General features: G+C 39.4%; 1 protein-coding gene across 11 annotated transcripts in view; it reads right to left on the bottom strand.

Annotated features, from left to right (window-relative positions):
* LOC126903067 (uncharacterized) overlaps positions 1–25,349 on the bottom strand; it is a 60,285-nt gene that overhangs the window by 16,973 nt on the left and 17,963 nt on the right. For 3 of the 11 annotated variants that reach the window (XM_050681022.1, XM_050681021.1, XM_050681020.1), the window contains exon 8: positions 20,906–21,567. The exons of 3 other annotated variants lie outside the window; for them this stretch is intronic. In XM_050681022.1, the coding sequence (XP_050536979.1) occupies positions 21,037–21,567 (531 nt within the window). In that variant the 3' untranslated portion in view covers positions 20,906–21,036. Of the gene's footprint in view, positions 1–20,902; positions 21,568–25,349 lie in introns of those variants that run through there. 5 more of the 11 variants (XM_050681031.1, XM_050681030.1, XM_050681028.1 and 2 more) reach the window with 3 other exon arrangements.

Here is a 25,349-nt window from a genome sequence, read left to right as displayed (position 1 = left end):
AATAAATGGAAGAAAATATAGATAAGCGTACTCACGAGCGATTAAACGTACGTGTTACTCGGTCGGCTGTTGAAATATAACAATAGTTATGTCGTTAAAACATTTTATTTATTTTTTGTATACTAAAATATTTTATTTATTGGCATATTTTATTTTAGCGTATTACATATTTTAGGTGGTGCATCTTTTTGTAAGTTAGTATTGTTTAAATGACAAATGACATTAAAAATATTATACAATAGTATTTTGAGGCAGCTGTACGAAATTAAATAATTATTTACCATATTAATTATACCATAAAAATTAATATTATTTATTATTTATTTATATAAACTAATTAATTGAAATAAACTTTGAACCTATTCATCATTAAATTGCATAATATCAGATATATCACTTTATGGCTAAAAAAATTAAACACAAATTTAACTAAACAACAATTATAATTACTTTGGGTAGAATTATTGTGAGATATTCATTTACTTGTTAACGCATTTTTAGGATTTAACATTGGTATTATATGTTCAGTCGTGGTGAAACAGTTTGGTAGTTTTCATCTCTTCAACAAGAGCGCGACATGCCACAACTGGTTTATCTGTTGGGGTAGTGTGTGGCAGTGGTCGTGAAGGATTCATTCCGCGCTCTCTCATTTGGTCGTTTCGGTCATATCGATGCCAAGTATTTGGGTCGTGTATTACCTTGTCACCATAGTCATTAAATTGAGATGCTAATCGTTTTTGTTGAATGTGACGGTGTTATTTTCCCTTCCTGTATCCTGATTTCACATTATTCATCAGTTCCAAACGGCAGTTGGTAATTAATAATAATTTTTTTTATTGTTATTTTACGGATTTACAGTCCTTATAATATGTATTAGTTATAAACAGGTAATGTATGTTATTATTTTCGTTATTAATTTTAGCTAATTCTATTTATCATTTGGGTCTTGTTTGTTTGTTATTTTTTATCATAACAGAAAAAATATCATACTGTGATTATATATATATATATGTTGTTTTCTTTCTTTCTATTTAATATATTGCAAGGCTCAATTTCCACATTTTATATTCTCCTTTTCCTTCCGCTAAGGCATGGCCAAATACGTATAGTCAATCGTAGTTATTAAACGAACAAAACTGTTACAAGAAAAATTCGTAAATTGCCGATACTAAAGAAAAAATATAGTCGGCATTGCAAATTATATTATTATGAATTCAAAGGATACGATTATAATAAACAATCGCAACGTAATACTTTAAAATTAAAATTAAATATTATTAATTATTATTAATGATCATGTTGTGTGGAATACAATTATGAAATAACCTTGCACGTTAGATAAGATCAAGTTATTTAATTAAATATAATTGTTCCCTGTTATTTGTAGTATCACATTTTAATACATGTAATAATTAATACTTATATTTAATAAAATATATCACCAAATCAGTGTTTCCCCGTGGATAAGATGAATAATAAAATAATACCCTTACACAAGATTTAACCACCCTCTTACGCATTCCATAAAACGCCCACGTAAAAGATTCTATCACATTAACCAATCAAATACAGCAAAAATATATTTCAAGAATCTCACCAGAGATCGCTAAACCAGTTTTGCGGGCTATAAAAAGGCCATTTTCCCCCAAAATCGGGTGCTTCGCTTCCCTTAGTGTGGTTCTCTTGCGGTGGTTATGTACGATTTCTGAACATCCCTCTAGCGGATACTGGAACGCTTTGCCATTCTATCTATGCATCTCTACGGCTCTCTGGAATACTCAACCAAGATACAAAAAGTGAATGTTATAAATTTGTTAACATAATAAGTCTATAATAGATCCTTTACTGAAGAATTTTTTAGTAATAAACAATTAGAATAGGATAAGTCATTGAGAATAAACTAAAATATTTTTATAAGAAACACGATACTTGTGACTAGCCGGAAATTAGTGCACGCGTTTCTGTGTAGGAGCTAGGTAGTGACCCTTCTTTGTAATTTCATCTTATTCATACATTAGACGTCTTTACACAAGCATACATACCCCGAGAACCCTTTCTATTTTATTTTATTGTAGTCACTACCGGGTATCTATAGACACTTTTACTTTCCATTGGTACCCATCCTTTTTACACTACGCCCGCTACGATTATTATTTCCTTATTGGCCACCTTTGTTACATTTCTTTACATTTCTTCCCTTTCACACCCCGAACCCCAAACACACTTAACAACATTCCTTTGCTACCGCCAGTTTATCTTTTTGTTTATTACATATTTGTTGAAAAACATTGCGAACTCTTGGCGAATAAATAAACTAACTCAAATTATATGCTTCTGTGGATAATTTTATAATAAAAAAACGAAATTGTTAGGATTTATATCTTTTTATATATATATATATATATATACGGTGTGATCGAAATCTGGTAAGATACCTATTTTCTCAGAAACTATTGATTATTTAAAATTTTTGTAAAAAGAAAAATTATTAAGTTTATAAAACTCTACAATAATATGAAATTGAATAAATTTTTTTTTATCCCTTCAGGAATAAAAATTTTTATGTATAATTTTTTAAAATGGGAAAAACTATTTTTGACTTGATAATATAAGAAAAAAAATTACAAACAATTTTGTTCATATAATTTTTTTTGTCAGAACAACCGTTTACGTTTTATAATTGTTTAAAGATTTTGACTTCCAGAAAAAATATTGTCATTTATTCTGTTTCATAATATCGGTGGCAGTGCAACCGGTATTTTTGTTAGTTCCTTTAGTCTTACAAAATCATAGACTTAGCTATTAATAATACACCGAAAACCCGCTTTGAATCTATTATTGTTATCACTCATTTAGTGCATAGTAAATTGTTATAGCTAATTTACCTGTCATTTTACTTGATCAATAAAATTTGGTTTATGTTACAGCAAATAAAAGTAATGACTATTGTATTTAATACAGTCAAATGACAATAGAAATTTGGCCTAAAATCACTTAACTTTAATAAGCTGTAACGGACGAACGGTTAATCGGATAAAAAAAATAAAAACAAAATTGTTTGTAATTTTTTTTTCTATATTTTTAAAAAAAATGCATGTTGCACAAAAGAAGAATATAAAAAGTACTTATCTTAAAAAAATAATAAGTAACCATTATTAAAAGTGTGACGTAAAAAATTGACCTATCATTAATAGTACTATTTAACACATTAGTTAATTAAATTAGTTATTGTGAACATCATATAATTAAGTGTAACTGCTCGGCAATTGGTAATGCGGTGTTATTGTCTAGATAGTATTAATTTCGTTCTCATTTACTAATGGTAAATTATTGTAAAATATCATTTTTGTTATGTTGAGTGTAATAAAACCTCACATGTGTTGGACCAATCTAGACGTGCTTAGCAGTCTCAAGGCTCGGTGTAAAAGGCCTAGATCCATGTTGTCCGATGTCATGTTCTTAGTTTGAACATTATTGCAATGATAATCATTTTATTTTATTCAATATTGGAAAGTACGATCCTGTCCCTTGGTCAAATCGAACATAGTCAATACAGCAGTATCAGAGATTATTTTTTCCCTCATGTCCCTTTTATTTTATTTGTCCTTTAGCTCGTTTAATAATTTGTAATAATTATATCTATGACTTGAAATATGTTATATAAAAGAATTTGTAATTTTATTTTATTTTGAACATTTGTAACTGACATTTATTTTATTGTACTTTGGGCATTATTATTTTAGTTAAACTCATGATATAAAATAGAACATCATCGCCTATACTACTTGTCTACCAGTTTTTAATTCCTTTTCCCCTAGAGTTAAGGTAAAAACTTAGTAAATTAAAACAACAAGTGTGTCAGTTATATTTAAAATTCCACTATGCTCCGGTCTGGTTGAGCCTCGGCTAGTGGTGAATCCAACTTCGTTTGGGTTTATGTGCTTCATTGGTGATAACCTCACGGTTAATTATCGGTGAACGTCACATATGGCGACCGTGACAGGACCCTCTATTTTACCCAGGTAAGGGCGTGGTCCTATCCTAACCACTAAAGGCTTTTGGTAGGCATCTACACCTCCGGTGATTAATTCCCACCAGTAGAGCAGGACGAGAAGTCAGTGAGTGCTCACCCTTAAATCCAGCTCTCACCGAACAAGTGGGAAACTCCTCACCCAACGACACGTCCTTGGTCTAGCTTTTGACCATAACCACAAAGTTGCAGGCAACTCTAGTTGCCCACACAACAGCCACTACGAAGCCAAGCCCACACCACATACAGTACTTAGCCGAAGCCGAGTCGTACGCGGTGCCGGAGGAGCTGGATCACGACACAAACCGTGTCCAAGGCCCCCCCCGCCCGTAGTACCATTTTGACTCCTTTCGGTAGTCCAGGCTGGTGGCCTGTTCGACAATGGTAAACCATCGTCTACCTGACTTGGGTGATGAGGTTAGCCCCTTCAGACGCTCGCCTGGGGATTTTAAGGGTACCACCCCTGTTTTAGCGACCACAGCCGTCGACTATTATAATCGCCTTTTACGATCGGCATAATTATTGCCCCAGTAGAATTCTAAGCCCCTTGCTGGAGGGCACTGCAGTTATTTAAGATCAATGACTGCATTCCACTGCACTACACAGCACTGTACTTCACTTCACTGCAGGATTTCACAGCACTTCACCATATGTATGTGTTCATTTGAAGTTACCTTGTGGTAGTCCTTCTCTCTTTTTTCTCTTCAAGCTTTGCTTTCGAGAATTTTCTGAAGGCTTCAAATATCTTCCTTCTTTTTATTAAATTTGAGAACTCCGATGGCCATAAGAGTCCTGCTCTATGGAATTCTAATTCTAGCCTTGTTCTGTGTGTTGCTGTTAACACGCAGTTAGTTAAGGCATGTTCAGGAGTATCCTTAGCAGTTCTACATTCACACATTGGATCATTTGCTAATCTAAGTATGTGCAGGCTCTTTTTGAAGTCACCATGACCACCATATATTGTGTTATATAATAGTCTAGTGTCAATGGTGTGTAATAAACAAAAAGAAAGACCGTCGGGGTGGCAAAGGAATGTTGTTAAATGTGTTTGGGGTTCGGGGTGTGAAAGGGAAGAAATGTAAAGAAATGTAACACAGGTGGCCAATAAGGAAATAATAATCGTAGCGGGCGTAGTGTAAAAAGGATGGGTACCAATGGAAAGTAAAAGTGTCTATAGATACCCGGTAGTGACTACAATAAAATAAAATAGAAAGGGTTCTCGGGGTATGTATGCTTGTGTAAAGACGTCTAATGTATGAATAAGATGAAATTACAAAGAAGGGTCACTACCTAGCTCCTACACAGAAACGCGTGCACTAATTTCCGGCTAGTCACAAGTATCGTGTTTCTTATAAAAATATTTTAGTTTATTCTCAATGACTTATCCTATTCTAATTGTTTATTACTAAAAAATTCTTCAGTAAAGGATCTATTATAGACTTATTATGTAAACAAATGTTCCACTTACCTCTGATTATCCTGATATTCTCTTGAGATGAACGATGTTGTTGATGTAACAATTATCGATGTATACGTTCACGCATTAATGTACGCAATTATATTTATACGGTTTATATTATTATTAACTCGCGTGTAACTACTTTTCTAGTACAATTCTATATTAAATCTACCCAAGGTGAAATCTAAGTTTGTTATAACTCTGTCTTTTTGCAAAAACCTTTTGTATATTTATGTAGTATAGTTCTTAACCTTGTATATGATGTTTTACGTTAATATATTTATTATTTAATAATTTATAAAGCAAATGAATAACTTCTAAGCAACATAACTGTCCTGTGCAACAAAACTATTTCCAAGTGGCCTACGTCTTTTCAGTCGTCCAAATGGTGATCTAGGGTAGATGCGAGCTCAATTTCAGTTCTTTGCACAATAGATTATACTAGTGTCCTACACTCCGATCACCGGCACTGTGGCATAGATCAGACTAGCTGGTCGATAAGTGGAGAGACACTTTTAGTTGTTTAGTATGATGTTAGTTATAAATATATATTAGTAAAATATTAGTTTTTAGTATAATATTTCGACTCTGATTTATTTGTATTTCGTAGCTGGATGTACCAACGCGAGATCTCAAATAATATCTTTGTCTTTATGCAAAGAACCTTATGATATGTGGCCTACTTCTTTTCAATCACCTGTAGGACGACCTAGGTTAGATGCGACTGTACTATAGATTTATGCACGATAAGTTATGTTAGTGTCCTACACTCCGATTGCCCGCACTGTGGCAGAGATCAGACTAGCTAGTCGATAAGTGGAGAGACACTATGAAGAAATCTTATGGTTAACTAAAATCGTAATTATGATATTATTGTACTATTACCCTGTCCAGCCAGGTTGTGGCCCTTCAATAAGTAATAAATACAATTCAATCAAATTAATTACCTTGGAATATGCTTATATATATATGAATATAAATATAAATAAAAAGAAATAAATAAACACCAATATTTTATATGTGTTAGAATATTTATGTCACCAAAAGTATTCGACCGAAAATAAGATGTATAATATTTTTCAGTAATTACGAAAGAGGGTAAAAATTATGTAGATTTCATATAGAATTGTAACTAAGAATGAGACATAAACTCACGCACATTCGCTTTTTGTATCTTGGTTGAGTATTCCAGAGAGCCGTAGAGATGTATAGATAGAATGGCAAGGCGTCCCAGTATTCACTAGAGGGATGTTCAGAAATCGTACCACTGCGAAACAAACCTCACTAAGGGAAGCGAAGCCGCAGAGGAACCCCCCGAATTTGGGGGAAAATGGCCTTTTTATAGCCCGCAAAACTGGTTTAGCGATCTCTGATGAGATTCTTGAAATATATTTTTGCTGTATTTGATTGGTTAATGTGATAGAATCTTTTACGTGGGCGTTTTATGGAATGCGTAAGAGGGTGGTTAAATCTTGTGTAAGGGTATTATTTTATTATTCATCTTATCCACGGGGAAACACTGATTTGGTGATATATTTTATTAAATATAAGTATTAATTATTACATGTATTAAAATGTGATACTACAGGTGTTCTTATTTTTATTTTCACGTCAGGGATTATTCTTGCAGATCATCTACCTTTGATCGAGGTGTTGACACGATGTTACCAATCATTAAGTATCTCCTCTCTAAATCTGACATAATCATCAGGATCGGTTCTCCTTTTGTGTTCCAGCCTTACATGCAAATCTAACGGAATTTGTCCTGCTAAAAATTGTAGGGACATAGTGGACGTTGTTCTTTAGGCTTTATTTATGGCTAATAGTGCCCTTCTTTGTGTAGACTCTCATTTGCTTTTGGTTCTATGCTCTTTAATATGGGTAGCCCAGAATTTAACCCCATAAAATATTTTAGGTAGAAATATCGCTTTATAAATGGTCTCCGCGTTTTTCTGGTCACTTCCCCATTCTACACCTGACGCCGCCATAAGTCTACTATATAGTTCTTCGGCTGTATTTACCAATTGAAAGACATGTTGGTTGAATTTCAATCCTTCAGCCATATGTAAGCCTAGGTATTTGATCCGTCTCACTATTCTATTCTGGAGTCTTCCATACCAATGGTGAAATCAGTTTCAAGAGATCCTTTAAACATCATTGATTGACACTTAGGAGCCGAAAAAGCATCTGATCTCTCACAGAGCTAGAGAGAGATTTCTAGAATTTGCCACAGCTATCACAGCAACGTCATCAGCGTAAAGGATTATTTTAATATAATCGGGCTGGTCTCTTGTTAATATAGGATTCGCTGCTATCTTCCACATATACGGCCCGTAATTCAATCCTTGTGGACATCCTTTACTCAAAGTCACAGTGGTTGAGACTCCTCTTTCTATTAAAGTCGCTGTTCTATTGCACAGATAGCTACTCGCAAGTTCCATGAATTTCCTGGAAGCACCCAGGATTTCCATCTCTTGTAATAGTGGTTGTCATGCTACATTATCGAATGCCCCGGATATGTCCAGGAATGCACCAATAACATATCTTTCAGTTCTCTGATTCACCCAGGTAAACATCTGTTCAGTGGCTGATTCTGTAGATTTGCTTGTAGTGAAACCATGTTGGTCTTGATGGAGATTTAGTTCTATCTCGCTATTCAGCTTATTAACCGCTAAGTGTTCAATTACTTTCCCTGTTACGGGAAGTAAACTGACTGGTCTAAATGATTTTACTATAGAGGCATCTAGATCTTTATTTTTCTTTATCAGAACAACCCTTGCTGTTCTCCAGACAGCTGTGAATTTTCCGGTGCTAAGGACATTATTGGCCAATAGTATTAACCAATGTTTGATTGCTGGCCATGCCCTCCTGAGCATTCTAGCTGTAATTCCATCTTCACTTGGAGCCTTCCTCTGATTCATTCTCCAGATTGATTTCATAAACATGCTATCAGAGATTTCATAGTTCATTATTTCACTATTCTGTACCTCCTCCATAAGAGTACCGTTGGTATTGTCAGTCGAGATAAGCTTACTGAAGGTAAATTGTACCGTTTCTTGGACATCTTTCGTGTATTCACCATTATCTTTTATCTTAGCGGTCAACGCATGTTGTTCCCCAGAGCCCTTCTTTATCCATTTAAAGAATTTATCCCACATATCCGTCTTTATTGACGAGGCGAATTCTCTCCATGTACGTTTATTTCTCCTTATGGTTGATACGTATTCATTTCTGATTCTATTGTAAGAACATTTATTACTATGTTCTTACCACTTATATTACACGCGTTTTATTTCTATTTATTTCATTCGTAATACATATTAATTAGCATAGAGGGAGATGCTGATGTGACAATTCTACTCGTCAGTAGTCCGGAGCTACTGACGTCGAACTAACAAAGGGCAGTTGTGTTTGAGTGGCCGTTATAGACATAGTTTTCAATATTATTACTTACGTCTTATTTATATTATTTATAACTTAACTTGTTTTATTCAACGACTCGTCTATCGCCAATTGTCATCATAGCCAACCAACTCCGTCTCACTTGGATATACCTACTAACCAACTGTACTAGGATTCAGGTCAGACGTATTGTACATTACATATAACTTATATTTACTAAACGTCTAAAATATAACTTTACTTTGTCGTTGACATAAAACAATAGTCTAATTTTATTTAATAATCTATCCTCTGTAACTAAGGTACACGATTGCCTGTATCTCCTTCAGGCAATTAAAACTCATTTAAGGAGATAGGGACGATATTTGGGCAGACGTCGGGTAGCTTCCGATTCTTGGTTTTGACCAAGATCCTCAACTATTAAACAAGCCCCTAACAATATTGTAGGTCATTCTTCTTGATCTTTCAAAGTCTGTACCTTTGGCCAACTCCCAGGCCCTATATTCTTGTCTCATCTCAAGTTTACATCTCCTTAACTCGTCATTCCACCATGGTGGAGCAACTTTCCTTTTAAGGCGTCTCTTAGGAATCGCACCATTTGCTGCCTTCAATATTGTATTCTGTATAAGAACAGCTTTATCATTAATAGATGCCCCTGAGAACTCTTCATCCTTTAGTCCTACTTCCTGGTGTAAATTCGCCAGAAATTGGCCCCAGTTCGCTCTATGTTCGATGAATCTTTTATTCGGTATTACCGGTATCAAGACTCCATCGATGGATACATCAAACGTAATCAGTCTATGGTAACTGTAGATTTCTCCTGGGATGACTCTCCAGCTGTCCCTCATAATTGTATTGCGGGCATCGTTATTCGTTAGAGTGATATCTATTTTCGTATCTCCTCTCGCACCAGAGAAAGTAAAGGCTTCACTTCTTCTGTTAAAGATATCCAGACCTTTCTCGTCTATCCATGCTTCAACCAGCCTGCCCCTGTCATTCGTTCGTCTGTTAAACCACCTGTATGATCTCGCATTCACGTCAGCACCTATTATCAACGGACCGGACTGTTGTTCCAGAATTCTGTCCATTTCTTGGAGATGGTTTCCTGTGGGGGTTCTATATTTAAAGTATGCTGATATAATTGTCATTGTGCAATTATTGAAAGACAGACTTGCTACTGCAGTATTGGTCGTCATAAGATCTGACCTAGCCATCACCACTAGATTAGGGTTGAAAACGATAATCGCTGCTCCTACACGTTTAGTATTACCACGCGGTATCACATAATGTGGTCCCATGATAATACGGATTGGGTAGACTTCCAAACCTATCATTCTCTCATATCTCGTGTACGATTCTTGTACTAAGGCGATGTCTATGTCATTCTCTTGACAATACGTTAGTGGGTCTTCGTTTGCCTGTTCAGCTCGTCCCATATTTATTTGTGCTATTTTAAGGATATTTTGCTCATCCATTAATATTTAGTACGGCTAAGCAGATTTGCCACCGCATTTGTCCTAGACGAGCACTTCCTGTCTCTAGCATCATGTTTGCCTTTACAGTTCACACATTTCGGTTGCTCCGTCTTCTTTGGACAGTCCGACGCTCTGTGTCCTTTAACTGAGCAGTGCGCACATATATCTTCCACAGATGTACAGTATTTAGCCGGGTGACCAAAGCCAAGGCACTTATAACATTGTGTTATCTCTTCATATGGTCTCACCGGACATGTGCTCATCCCTATATACAATCTCCTTTCTTTAATTTTCGTATAAATATCGGGTGTCATCTCAATAATCCACGCAGTACTAGATGAGTCTCTCAGCCCTCTCTTAAATAATGGCTTTATTTTATCAAGGACCGGAGTACTGGTCAATAAGTCCGGATTCTGTTCGGCAATCATTTCTGGCAATTGTTCTAATGTTATGTCACTCTTGACATTCCGAATAATTACACGAGGACGTCTTGGAGTATCTTCTCTTAGTACTCCCCTATTGGTCATTTCTTTTAGAATATCTATTGTTTGCCTGTCCCCTGTTTTCAATATCACTTTTCCATTCTTGGATCTAATCGTATCCATTTTTGGTGCTTTTGTTTTCCCTTTGATTTCCCGCCAAATTTGTTGTCGGGCCGTTTGAACTTCCACCGGTGATTGTGCATTTAAGTAAAAAGCCGGTACCGGTTCTCTCATTCTTGATTCGTCCAATTTAGTCTTTCTCCTAGTAGTACTCCGAACAGACCTTATTTTCCGTACTTGATTCAATTTCACCGCACTCGCATTGCTAGACCCTACCGTTGCGTCATTCTTTTTCGAGGTGCTCGGTTTGCTTAGAGAGATTGGCTGGATCTCCATCTTGCCAGGTGCAACATTGCTTAAGTCTATTAATTTCCGCCTCATATATTTTACATTGCATTGAAGCTTTCTGCAGTCCTAATGCCATACGGGGCACATATTCATTCAGCCAATTTATGTTTTCAAGGAGATCTCTTTTCACTCCTACCGTTCTTTCTTTCCTCAGTTGTTCCTCTCCGATAATTCGTGAGATGCTATTAGTAGCATTCAGTATCCTATTAAGTATCCTGCTATAGTCTACATCTTCCTCAATATCAATAACGTCCATAGTACTACAGGAACTTAGGTTTTCTTCCCTCCTCCTTCTCTTACTAGCACCTGCGTTGCTGCTGGAGTCCCTTTCTCCCATATTTATAGCAGCAAGGCTAATAAATCCGCTAGATAGTGGATAGATGCTTTCTTCACTTTCTGGCTTGATTGGTAGTTGCTCAGCAATTTATGAAGAATCAAAAATTAAAAGTAAACAAATAAAATAAACAGAGACGATAAACAGCTGATCCTAGCGTTGCTATGAGATTAGCGTTGCTTGGGGTTGCTATAGTGTATGGAACGAAAAATCAACAAAAATAAACAATATAAATAAAAATAAATCAAAAATACCTTGGTTTTCGGCGATTCCTGGGCCTGTCAGGGCCTTTTAGGCGTTAAATCCGCACTTATCGGAGACGTCTGACCGAGCACAATCCGAGGGTATGAGCCACGAGTCAATACGAAGAGCCGATCCTGAAATATTAAAAAAAGAAAAATTTACTGTATAAATTGTACTCACGTGGCACTCTTTCTCCGATTTGAGACAAACGGGATAAGTCACGGGTTCGCAAACACGTACACCTGTTCCTCCCGAGGTAATGCAACGGAAGACACAAAAACCACAAAAAACAATAAAGAATTGCAAGAGAAATCGAACAAAAACGCGGGAGCGATGTTAACTCGTCAACGGTTAGAGCAAGACTAGTAAGTTAGGGACATGAGTGTCCAGTTTGTGGTATCACCTTGCGACTAACCTACAACTTCAACCCGTTTTAGCGCTGGGGCGCTATTCACAGATCAAAGCAGAACAGAAGAGCCGGAGCGGTTTCCCGATCCGGACACGTTCTGGGTCTTTTATGGAACACAAGCACCGCACTCGTTAACAATCATGCAACAAAAAACCCTTGTTGCTATTATTTGGAAGCCTATCGAGTTAAAATTTTTTTAGTTTTATCAGCGCAATTATATCTTATTATTGTCCTGTGAAACTTAAAATCCTAGAAAGATTTTTTATTATAGTAAAAATATATTTCTATATTATCAACAATAAAAGTCAATTTCTAACTTACAAGGAGAAATCATGGTGGAGGGAGTGTCAAAGGACGCTGGGTGTTTGACTACGGACACCGCGGCGTCCTTGCCATTCAGCGGCGTAGCCCCTAGGCAGGCGACACCTCCTACCACCGCTCAAGCCTCCGCTGACAGCCTGAAGGAGCATGACGCGTGCGTCCACCGTCCGGTGATGACAGAGCCCGTCATGCTCCTGGACGTAGAGGAATGGACGGAGGAGGGCGATGTGTAGAGTGCACTGCTGGACGCCCTCCGCCGTCCAGAGGACAAGGTGCCACCAGAAATCGGGCCTCTTGTGGTCAGCGCGAACTCTGGCGGTAAAGGGCGTTACGCCCAGGTAGAGGTGCCGGCAAGGCTGGCCCCCCGCCTAGCAGGTCTTGCCCGTATCCGCGTGGGATGGGTCACCTGTAGGCTGAGGATCCTTGGAGACAAGGGTCCGAGGTGTTCCGTCTCGCTGCGCTACAGTGTCGGCGTGATCGGGCTCTGCGGGGCTACGAAACGTCGGCACGAGCGCAGCGTCCCTAGCTCGGGGAATCGGGCGCGTCCTCAGGTTGCGGATAGAGGAACGGCCTGCAGATATGCAGGTTAGCTGCGAAATAAGCAGTCCATTCATTTGGAGTCACGAATAAGCGGTCGCGGACAGCGAGCCCCTCGATCGCTCGTTAACCCTGCAGATATGCAGGGTAGCCATGATATAAGCCACTCCAAAAGTGGACGAATAAGCGGTAGCGATCGAGGGTAATTTCACAACGGGCAGGTGGGTCCGATAGCCTGGTAAGGCGACCACCTAGGTGAAGGTAACACCGAAAACAAATCCCCTGGCGGCAGATAAAACGCAGGGAAGGACACCCTCAAAACCAAATATGGAAGGACACCAGGATAAAAAAACTGTTACGGTGCCAGGAGTTTCGGAGACTCCAGAACCGGCTGGGGAAAGTGCTAACGCAGGCTTGACCCGGTCGTTATCCAGCGACTGCGGAAAAACCGTTGGACTGTTGAGGCAGGGTCCAGGGGGCGTTCGCGCCCAAGTTACTGCTGGAGGATGTGGGGAACAGGCATCCTCCGGTGTCCTTAGGGACACCGAGGTTACTGCTGGATGCGTAGGCATCAATCGGGAACTGGTGGAGGAGTGGTCGGACATAAGGAATCGTTTCAGCAACGAGATTCCTTTGTCCCGCTCCGAACACGAGAAATGGACCCAAATCCAGCCGAGGTTGGAATGCGAAAGTTTGGAGTTCTTACCGCATGGAGGCTTCCGGTCCTCCAGGGACTTCTGCATGTCCGTAGACTCCATACTACATATGATGCGTGAGGACCTCGCGGCGGGTAGCGGTTTTAGCCAGGAAGGACTCTATCATACGATCACTTTGATGGAGTGGTGGAAGAGTCAGAGCGGGCGAACCTCATGTCTCGCTGCGTCTCTGCGCTGAGGGGGGACAGCGACAACGCGACCGATCGTCTTGTTAAGGCCGCTAGACTCGCCCTCACCGAGATCCTATCTCGGCATAAGAGTGATCTCACTCTCTTCGCCATAGGTATAGGTCTAAGAGACGCCGTCGAGGCGTATGATTATGCCAACTGGCTAGCCCAGAATGGTGGTAGTGGGTCGGGAAACTCGCCCATGGAGGGACATAGTCCGCCCGAATTAATGAATGCGGATATAGGCGAGGATGAAGCTATGCGTGCCGGTGACGGACCAAGGGAGGAGGAGGCGGAGCCGTCTTTTGGAGAAGTAGGCACGTCTACTCTACGGTGGGAAGAGTCTACGGCACTTAGTCCACTCCGGGAGGAGACGCCCCCAAAGCGTCATCCGGGGAAGAGGAGAGTGGCAGTACGGGAGGACGAGAGTCCTGATGATGAGGAGACGTTTGACGCTGGCCTCAACCACCTCGTCTCTCTCTCCAGAGCCGCGGAGGTAGAGGGAAACCTCATGAAGGAGGTACCGAATACTCATTTGGCATTCATTCTGGAGCAAATATCTTTGTCGTGCCAGGCTCTGGCCGACCTAAGAAGCTCAGCCGAGCCCCGCCGGAAGAAGAGGAATGACACTGCGGAGTAAATGACTGCGACTCCGACCATGGTCAACGAAGTCATCAACGAATCTCAACCACTGTCGGGCTGCCCAAGACCTGGTCCGGCGGGCGGCGTATGAGATAGGACACCGACGTGTGCATCGTCTCGGACCCGCACGCCGGATCGGTCGCGGACATCGAGTCGGGCAACGGGTACGTAGTAGCGAGGATAGACGGCATCGACATCTTAAGCTGTTACGCGCCGCCCAGCTTGCCGATCGCCGGACTCCTCGAGCCCGTCTCCTCATGCCTGCAAGCGAGGAGGCTCGGGCGACCGCGGGACAGTCGAGGAGAGATAGTAGCCGGGGATTTTAACGCCCACTCCCCGGTCTGGAAGTCGGCGGACACGAATCAGCGTGGCGAAGACCTGTTGGACCTGATGTCGGCTCTCGGGCTGGTCTCGGCCAACAGGGGCTCCACCCCGACGTTCGAGGGTCACTCTTCGAGCTCGGTAGTGGACGTCACGCTGGTGTCCCCGTCGTTACACTCGCATGTGTCCGGCTGGTCGGTTCTCCCGCACAGGGTAAACCTCAGCGACCACCGGTACATCGTGTACGAGTGCAGCGATGGCGGCCGTCCGCCCCGAATCTTGCCCAGCGTGCAGTCTCGTGGTGGGCGAGTGGGCTGGCGGGTCAGACCAGTCACGGACGTTGACGCATTCGAGACGGGCTTACTGCTAGCTTAATGGTCGGCGCCCGTGGTACCACGGAGTAATTGGACCGGAGGGTCGTTGTAGCTTGCGACTTCGCCCTTCCGGGCAAACGACCGCCGTCGACTCGCGGACCACCAGTCCACTGGTGGAACGTCGAGGTGGCGGCCAAACATGAGGAGTGCGTCAGGGTCAGGAGGGCCATGACGCGCTCCAACCGTTAGCCGCGGGACCCTGAATCCCCGGACCTGTGGACGTCCCCAAAAAAGGGCTGAAGCACACCATCAGGCGAGCCAAAGCGAAGTGCTGTGCCGAACTCGTGAAGTCGGTGAACCACGACCCGTGGGGGAAACCCTATCGGGTCGTTATGCGGAAGCTCCGCGGTCCACCGGCTTCCGGTCAGCTGGAGGCGGAAGTGCTGGAAAGGGCGGTAGACACACTCTTTCCGACACATCCGCCCCTGCCTCCCCCGGCGTTCGGGGACGACGTGTCGGTGGTGGAATTCACCATCCCAGAGGTAGTTGTGGCGGTGGAGCGTGTGCGGGGCCGGTATACAGTTTCCCGCCCCGACGCGATTCCAAACCGGGTGTGGCGGTTGGTCCACGATTCCAGATATCCGGATTGGATACGCACCGTCGCGAACCCCTGCCTCTTGGAGGGTGAATTCCCAACGAAGTGGAAGAAGGCCAGGCTGGTGCTACTGAGGAAGGGTGACAAGCCCGAAGGTATCCCCTCGTCGTACCGACTGATCTGCATGTTGGACGACTTGGGGAAGATCTTCGAGCGCCTGCACGTCACCCGGATCGAGGCTCACCTGGCCGTCGTCGGCGGGCTGGCCGTTGTATGGTTTCATGAAAGGGAGGTCGACGGACGACGCAGCCTCCCTCTTCAGGGACTTGGCTCTCAGGACCAAAACTGAGCAGGTATTCGGAGTGACGGTGTGCCTGGATATCAGAAACGCGTTCAACTCCGTACGATGGTCACACATCCTTAGAGCGTTAGACGCGTTGCAGGTGCCTCCGTACTTGGACGGATGATCCGGTCGTACTTTAGCGATCGGGTCATCTCCTACGAGAGCGACGCGGGCCCGAGAATCAGACCTGTTACGGGTGGCGTCCCGCAAGGGTCAGTTCTCGGGCCTCTGCTGTGGCAGAAGGCGCATCGTCCGAGGAGGCTGGATTCTGGGCAAACTGCGCGCTCAGCGCAGTCTCCGCCTGGATCCAGCAGGAGGGGAGTGGACTTAGCCTCGCCCTGGACAAGACCGAAGCGGTTTTGTTCACGGGCAGGTACAAGTTCACTTCTCCACGGTTGAAGAGCCGGGAGGCGTGGAGGCTCGTCCGGGCGTTCGCCGAATTCAGGGGATTCGATAACCAGATGTCGTTATCAAACGAATACACGCCAAATGCAGGAGTGTTGAGGCAGGCTCTTCAAGCCAATCACGGGGTTTGTGGTTTAAGGTACTGATGTAGTAACTTTAACTCCATTCGTTGCCATTTCATAAATATATATGATTTGAGGGGATGCCCTCATAGCCAGTCCCTCCGGCCAGTGAGCGGCTAACTTCACTAGTTGCGTTGCCATAATTCTCCATTCTCACCCAAATGCTACCGCTTATTCGTCCATAAAGACTTATTTCACGGCTACCCTGTATATCTACAGAATTAACAAGCGTCTGGGCGGCTCGCTGTCCGCGACCGCTTATTCGTCAGTCCAAATTAATGGACTGCTTATTTCGCAGGGAACGGCCTGTGCCTAGCGTTGGACAAAACCGAAGTGGTTTTGTTTACGCGAAAGTACAGGTGGTACGTGCCACCAAGGCTGACCGTACCGGGGACTGATGTCCCGCTGAAACGGACCATGAGCTATCTGGGCCTGCTCATCGATGACAGGTTGATGTTAGGACCCCACATAGAATGTGCGGACCAGTGGGCTCAGAGGGTCATGAACCGCCTGGCGGGACTCATGCCGAACATCGAGGGACCGAGAGAACTTCGACGCCGACTGCTATTTAGCGTCGTTCACTCAGTCCTCCTTTACGGGTCCCCGGTATGGGGGGTATACTGGAGTACTCGCCCAAAAACGTGAAAGCGCTGAACCCGGTCCAGAAGAGGGCCGCTCTCCGGACGGTGTGCGCATACCGCAACGTCACTAGAGTGGCGGCCAGGGTCCTGGCTTTTTAAAAAAAATTACTACATAAAATATAAAATGTTTAATTCAATATAATTCCCAAATTATAACAAAAATATATATAAGAATTAGATTTTAATGATTCTTTTTTGCAATTAGCATATAATTATCTATGCTCTTGGACACAGTGTAAAAGTAACTCGGCTATTTAATAGTTTACTGTTAAACTATGAAAATCATATATTATGCTCTTTCAGTAGGGTTCTTTAGTAATTTTTTCCCCATGTAAATAAAAACCATCAATATTAATATGGAAACGTTAAAAAAATTAAATACTACTCTTCAATGAAAAAGAAACTACAATTTTTTCAAAAAAAAAAAATCAATTACTCATGAAAAGATAGATATCAATAATTTTTGAATTAAAATTTTTTTTTTTAAATTTTATGAATATATTGTTTTGCTCATCCAATGAGCTTAGTGCATGGCTCCAGGAGATTGTATTTTATTTTTTTATCTGAGTCACCATTTAAACAAAATTATAGAGAACTGTAGCAATTATTTATAATCGTCTCTAACAATTCCCGAGAAAACTGGTAAATATAATTTTGCAAATTTTCAAGTGCAAAGAAACATTCGACGTCATCTATTCCACAGGTCGTATTAGAAACATCAATGTTATTACAAATTTTTTTAATTTTTTTAACATGAGAATATCATGAAGTAGTTTTGTTTCGAAAACATCGCGCAAAATCAATTCTTAGATGTGATAGCGTTAGTAAAAACAATAAGTCTTTCTCATATTTTTGCTCTGGTAATTTTTTAGAGCATAAAAGGACACCAATCTTTTAAACGTTCTATATTAGATGCGGTATTAACACAACATAGAGTTTAGACTATGTTTAATAAGCCTCAATTGCGGCATATATGTACTGAACACTTATTTATAATAAGACATTAAGCTTCAACTGTTGCTTGAATAATATAAACTGCGTCTCGTGCACTTATTTTACACCAACCTGACGCATTTTCCAGTTTCGGTACTATGAAATATGTTTGTCCCCTTTTATTCTATTTTGCTTAAACATTAAAAAGTTTTTCGTTTACTGTATTATGGATGAAGAAAAACTTGTAAGTTAAACTTACAAGATCCCCGAAGAGGGTCCACCTTGGGCCGAGGCAGAGCCGGAGCACCAGGAATTTTGGTACCTTATCCTAGGAGAAAAAGGTAATTAATAAAATATGATTTAGAACCGTTATTAAAATTTAGTAAACACTACAAGCAATTTTATATCTTGTTCTTATAATATAATAAAAATATTTAAAAGAGAATTGTACATAAAAACAAATTAATTAATTAAAAACATAGGTCCTAAATATAGGGAACAAAAAAACACTACAGTAAGATATTGAATAGATTAATAGTAATTTAGTTATGGTCAAGGATATCAGAGGAATTTACAGTCTGTTTATAATTAAAAATTAAGACACTATATAGTGATTGATACCAATATTACGTATAAGTTGTCTATAGACAGTCAGGCATTTAAAAACCTATGTTCTTTGTAAAGTATCATAATTCATGACTAATAAAGTCTGAACATAATGATCTATTTCTTTTTTTTTTTATCATGTCAGTGTTCCTGATGAGAACTAGTCACCAGCTATAAAACTATATGAACTGGAATAAATTATTTGGTGGAGTATACTAAATTTCAAATGTCATAATCACAATATAACAGAGCAAAAGAGGAAAAACATGAGCATGACAGATCCAACGCATGCGTCAGGGTATAGTGGACATGTCACCAACGTCAATGAGTATCATCTACATAAATGTAATGACTCATTGAGATGTTCACCATGTCCATCCTGACGACACCTGAGGAAACTGTCAGCTCATGAAATAAAGAAAAGAGAGAGAAAAAAAATAGACGGATTGACCATTGCTTATAATATAAAATTATATTTAATTTATATAGTCAGTAACTAACATTTGTGACCACATAGTCACATCACTCATAAACAAATTACTTAAATAACATGTTAAAACGGATAACAGATAAACAGAGAAAAGAACAGAAGAAATATACCACATTACAATTAATTGATGTTGTCCAAGTCCAGGTTATTGATTTGAGGTATTGCCATAATAATGGCCAAGACAAAATGAAAATTTATTCTTCCATCTTTGGTTTCTTGAAAAGAGAACAGAAAAAAGACAAAAAATTGGTTGACACCAACAGGCCAAAATGTATTACACGATGAAGAGGAAAAAGTGAATTGAATGATGATGAGAGATTCTTTTTGAACATAACCGTAATTTTTCAAACCGGCTCGATAGCACATGGAAAGGGTAGTTGACAGTGTGACCATTCTAATGTGGTATGGACAAGGATCACAGGTGATTGGGAAAGTGATTGTCTAATAACTAACCATGTGTGTATATGCAACACTGACCCTACAGATAGACGACGCGCACTGTTTGAATATGGTTACCTGTGACCTTATACTCATGATAACTTTATTACGTTACAAACTTTTAATTGTATCGCTTGATAAATAAGTTATAGATATGCTCTCTACCCCTTATAATATTACCAATTTAATTTTTTTAAATAGATCATTAAATAGACAACTAAATAAAGTAAATGAATGACTGATAACAATTTTTAGCCAACACTTTGTAACTTATGTTACTTAGGCGAGTAGAAATATGCGACCGAAAATGTGTAATGATAATATCCGATTACTAATATAATACAAAAATTAATTGTAGAATACTAAATTAAAAACTAAATAATAAATTGGTGACAATTTCATTGATTAATTTGAATTCGGAGAAAAGATATTAGAGAAAATTAATACTGGAGTCAAACGAGCTAAGTAGTAAAAGCGACAAATTCAAATAATCGGATGAACAAAATTAAAGTGTCAATAACATATAGTATAAAGATTACATTGCATGAGAGAACGTAACTCGGAGGTAAAATGGTAACATTGTAGAAATTCTATCTTTACTAATAGTTACTCAGTTTCCTTCTTTCGAGGAGCCTTGAAAGGGTACATTAATATAATAGAGGATAATGTATAGGGATAAAATAATAAATTAGAATATATACCAGGATAAAAAGTGTAGGTGGTATAACAAAGGTTTTAGGATAAGAGTATGAGCGCACCAAAGTTCTGATTAAGTTATGGATGAAATAACTAGAAACGTACAAGGTGAGGTACTTTGGTGAATGTTGTACGCTAGAGATATAGTGTTAATAGGAGAAAATAAGGACAAAATCAATCAAAGGCTAGAGATGTGAAGATAAGCTCTTGGAAGAAAGGGATTGAGAATAAGTAGAAGTAAGATAAAGTTAATAAAGTACGAATTTAGTTGGGTTGGGTTTATTGATTGCTTATTGAAATACACTATGTATTTATAATATAGTATATTTTATATCAATATGTAAATAAGTTATTTTTTAATTAATATTTAATCAATAAAAAGAAGGTAATATGTATTTGCTATTATTTTAAATTTGCATAAATAATGTAAGCAGATTATAGCACATTTATTTACTATGTAAAACCAAAATTATACCCTATTCAAATAATTTATGAAAAGTTACAAATTTAATAAACAATTGCGTTATATTCTGCATTAATTAAACTTAAAATTAATTCTAAATTTTCCATTATTTTATCTAAATCTTCTGGTATATCAAGAAAATTGTATGAATTTTCATTTTGTTGTTTGGGAAATCCATTTAATAATTCATTTATTATATCTTGTGGTAGTATGGGATTATCGCAAAGATCGGAAGTTGTAAGTTCATATGGAAAATCATATTTTTCCAATTCTCCTATTTTCATAAAATATGTTGCGCATACTTCTGCCAATGCTTTTAATTGCATCAGTCTATCGCTCTTTAAATTTATATACATGTACAAATCGACATGTATATTATTTTTGCAATCCAATATAAACAATACTTTTGCTATTTTTTTAGAAACTTCTAATAACCTTCCCCAAAATGATGTTGAATTATCTTGAGTATTTATAGCATTAAAGGCATATACATATAGCAAGATCATATACTTTAAAGATCGATCAAACAAATATTTTTTTGCTATTTCATCACGTATAAAATGTTTATTTTTCTTCTGTAAAATATAAATTTAAAATTGAACATTAATTATGTATTTTTATTTTTTATTAGCTTTTATTATGAATATATTATAGCTCGACAATTACATAGGAATTAGCATTAATTAAGTTGAAAATAAATTTTATAGGGTAAATCATAAAATATTTATGACAGAAAAATTTTAATTGAGTCATTCAGTAGCAAAATGAATTATGTTCAAAAATTTGTTATATGGATTCTGTTCACACCTTACGCCGCTGTTCCTAATTGGGTAAAAAAAAATTTAGTGCTGAATAGATGGACTAGTTAAACGATTAATCTATATATTACAATAGAATAATAAATTAAAACTCGAATTATATTAAACTAAAATATTTGTTCAACTGTTACTTTAATAACACTGACATATATTTTAAAAGATTCCAGTAATATCAGAATAAGGAAATTTTAATTTTAATTTATTATGGATTTAAAAAATATATATTCACTTCAAAAAATACTAGCTCAAAAAACTAAAGAAAAGTTCCCTATATATTTTATTATTTCAGAAAAAATATAATGATCAATGAATCAATCATTCTATATGTTGTGTACGAGTCAGCTAGACCGTAGGACGGCTAGTTGTGCACCGCACTAGAATGCCGTTTTACCTTAAGCCTGTTTAAAAAACGTTGATATTGATGCGGGAGTGAATCACCTAAGAGATGACGGCTAACTATACAACCAATAAGTAAACGAGAGTAGACAATAATTAAATAAAAAATAATCACATATATTAGAAATTCCTCAGAGAGTATCTTAAATTTAAGGGGTAACGGGGGGCCCTTAAACACTAATAACCGTCGAAGAGGCATAAAACAAAATAATTAATCTAAATTAAAATAAACAATAAATAACATTAAAAAATAATATAAACTCAGCTGAATATATGAAGCTATTGATGATGATGAGTGGACTGTATGAGATTTTGTGGTAATGGTGTCGAACATCTGAGTATGACGAGTCAGAGTGTAAATCCAGGTACGTAATGGCAGATGAGAACAGACCGCAAAAAGGCGACTACGGCAAAGCAGATATTTAATGATGGTCAGGGCTCAATTACTAATGGCTTGCAAGGGCACGTAAACTTTAAGCACAATGGTGCAATAAACAAGTAATAAAAAACTATGGCGTACAATGGCCAAACGTTTTACTATTAAAGCGAAGGCGCTTGCTACAGAAAAATAATGACACATAAAACAAATCGAATGACTGACTTACGACAATGAAGTGTACACGGATGAAAACCGACACAGAGGTCATCGACTTGTCTTGATGGGTGGGCAAGGGGGTGAGTAAAGCAAGATGCTGTTGTTCAGCTGTCTTACGAAATAATATAATCAATGATCTTTGTAACAACTGATCAACTAGATCCTTCTAAAGGCGTTCTATACCATACACTATATTTATGTATGCATATAGTTTATCATACTACAGAATAAAGCTCATACATTCAAAATTAAAAAAATTTGTTTTTTTGAAAATTAAATTTCAAAAAGGATTACAAGATTTTAATTTTATAGTTAAGAAACTAATTTTAAATAATTATTATATGATTTATTAATAAAACAAAAAATATCTGTCGTTTATGTAGGACTCATCACGAGTTAATTACCATTTTTTGTATTCATGTGCTTAAAAAGATGCAAATTTTATATAAAATAAATAACCATTTAAGATCTATGACATAATTTTATAATTTTTAATAAGTTATTATTGGTGTTAATTTAAAAAAAATTTATTAAAAAAAAAATTCATTTTGTGGGTTATATCTTACAACACACAATTATTTAAATGGCGGTAGACTTTTATTAAACAAAATTATAACACGAAAATAGACGTATAAACACTAAAAGAAAATATATGTATATACAGTAAGGAAAAATAAAATAATCGAAGTAAACATAATACACGATGACAACAGCGGCGGGGTGTAGCGGTCGTGTAGCGTATCGCGGACTAGACAGTCTGAACTGAACTAACTCACTGACTGATTCTTCCGATATATATATAGCTCCGATAAGGCTCTCGCTAATTCTAGAATATTCTATACCCGCGTAGGTTATCTTATGGCGTTATCGAAGTTTCTCGAAGGTTTTTGATAACGAGAACATTCGAGAATATTCGTTGCGTATGTTTTGGTCGCTACATCACTCCCCTACCAGTGACGGAGTCAAGCGGAGCCTACTTGAAGACGGTCTGGAAAATGGACTCTTCTTCCGGAACGTGTCCTTTGATCCTCCCTGGGAATGGTAATGGGTGTATGTGTCTGGATCTTTTTCGGAATATTTTCCTTAGAGTATTCATCTGCCATGATGTATGCTGGTTTAAGTCTATCTATAGTAACTGTAACTTTCTTCTTATTAATATCAATAACAAAAGTTTTTTCGTTCCTACTTATGACTCGATAGGGACCATCATAGGGCATTTGAATTCCGTTTTTGGGCCCATCATGTCGAATGAATACGTACTCTGTGGTTGCTAGATCCTTGAAAACGAAATTTTTCTTCTCGCCATGTCGTGTACCATTGACTGGTCGGATCTGCTGAATGTGATGTCGAAGGTCTTTGATAAACTCAGCTGCGTCGTCGCACTTGGCGGTATTATTATTTGACGTGAGGAATTCACCAGGGAGTCTAAGTGGCTCTCCATAGACTAATTCTGCCGAGGTGGATTTAAGATCGTCACGCCAAGCTGCTCGGATACCCAATAAGACTGTCGGAAGAGTTTCTGTCCATCGATTATTCTGATGACATTTAATAGCGGCTTTAAGCTGCCGATGGGATCGTTCCACCATGCCATTTGCTGAAGGATGATAGGCCGTAGTTCTAAGATGGTTCGTACCAGTCAGGTAATTAAGTTGCTTGAAAAGGCATGACTCGAATTGTCTTCCTTGATCTGTTGTGATACGAAGAGGGGTACCAAATCTTGCAATCCAATGTGTATAGAAGGCTCGTGCTACAGTTTCCGCTTCTTGATTTTCCAATGGAACTACTTCAGGCCATCGAGTAAATCTATCGATGCACGTGAGGCAGTAACGAAATCCTTCGGAATAAGGCATAATTATTAAATCTAAATGAACATGCTCAAATCTTCGAGACGGTAGAGAAAATGACCCAAGGGGTGCTGTGACATGTCGCGTGATTTTGGCTCGTTGACATTCGACACATNCGCCGGTCCGGTACCGCGGGCGCCGACCATTGAGCGAGCAATAAGCCCGTCTCAAAAGCGTCGACGTCCGTGGTAGGTCCGTCTCGCCAGCCCACTCGCCCACCGCGTGACGGCACGCGAGGCACGGCTCGAGGGGGACGGCCGCCATCACCGCACTCGTACACGATGTACCGGTGGTCGCTGAGGTTTTCCCTGTACGGGAGAACCGACCAGCCGGTCACGTGCGGGTGCAGTGACGGGGACACCAGCGTGACGTCCACCACCGAGCTCGAGGAGTGACCCTCGAACGTCGGGGTGGATCCCCTGTTGGCCGACACCAGCCCGAGGGCTGACATCAGGTCCAACAGCTCTTCGCCACGCTGATTCGTGTCCGCCGACCCCCAGACCGGGGAGTGAGCGTTAAAATCCCCGGCCACGAGCTCCCCTCTGCCGTCGCGCGGCCGCCCGAGCCTCCTGGCCCGTAGGCAGGAGGACACGGACCCGAGGAGTCCGGCGATCGGCAAGCTGGGCGGCGCGTAGCAGCTCAAGACGTCCATGCCGTCTATCCTTGCCACTACGTAACCGTCGCCCGACTCGATGTCCGCGACC

Source organism: Daktulosphaira vitifoliae, unplaced genomic scaffold (assembly GCF_025091365.1).
Source record: "Daktulosphaira vitifoliae isolate Bord-2020 unplaced genomic scaffold, ASM2509136v1 Scaffold_3, whole genome shotgun sequence".
Classification (NCBI taxonomy): Eukaryota; Metazoa; Arthropoda; class Insecta; order Hemiptera; family Phylloxeridae; genus Daktulosphaira; species Daktulosphaira vitifoliae.
The sequence above is the reverse complement of the archived record's forward strand: the minus strand, read 5'-3'. Positions and strand labels throughout refer to the sequence as shown.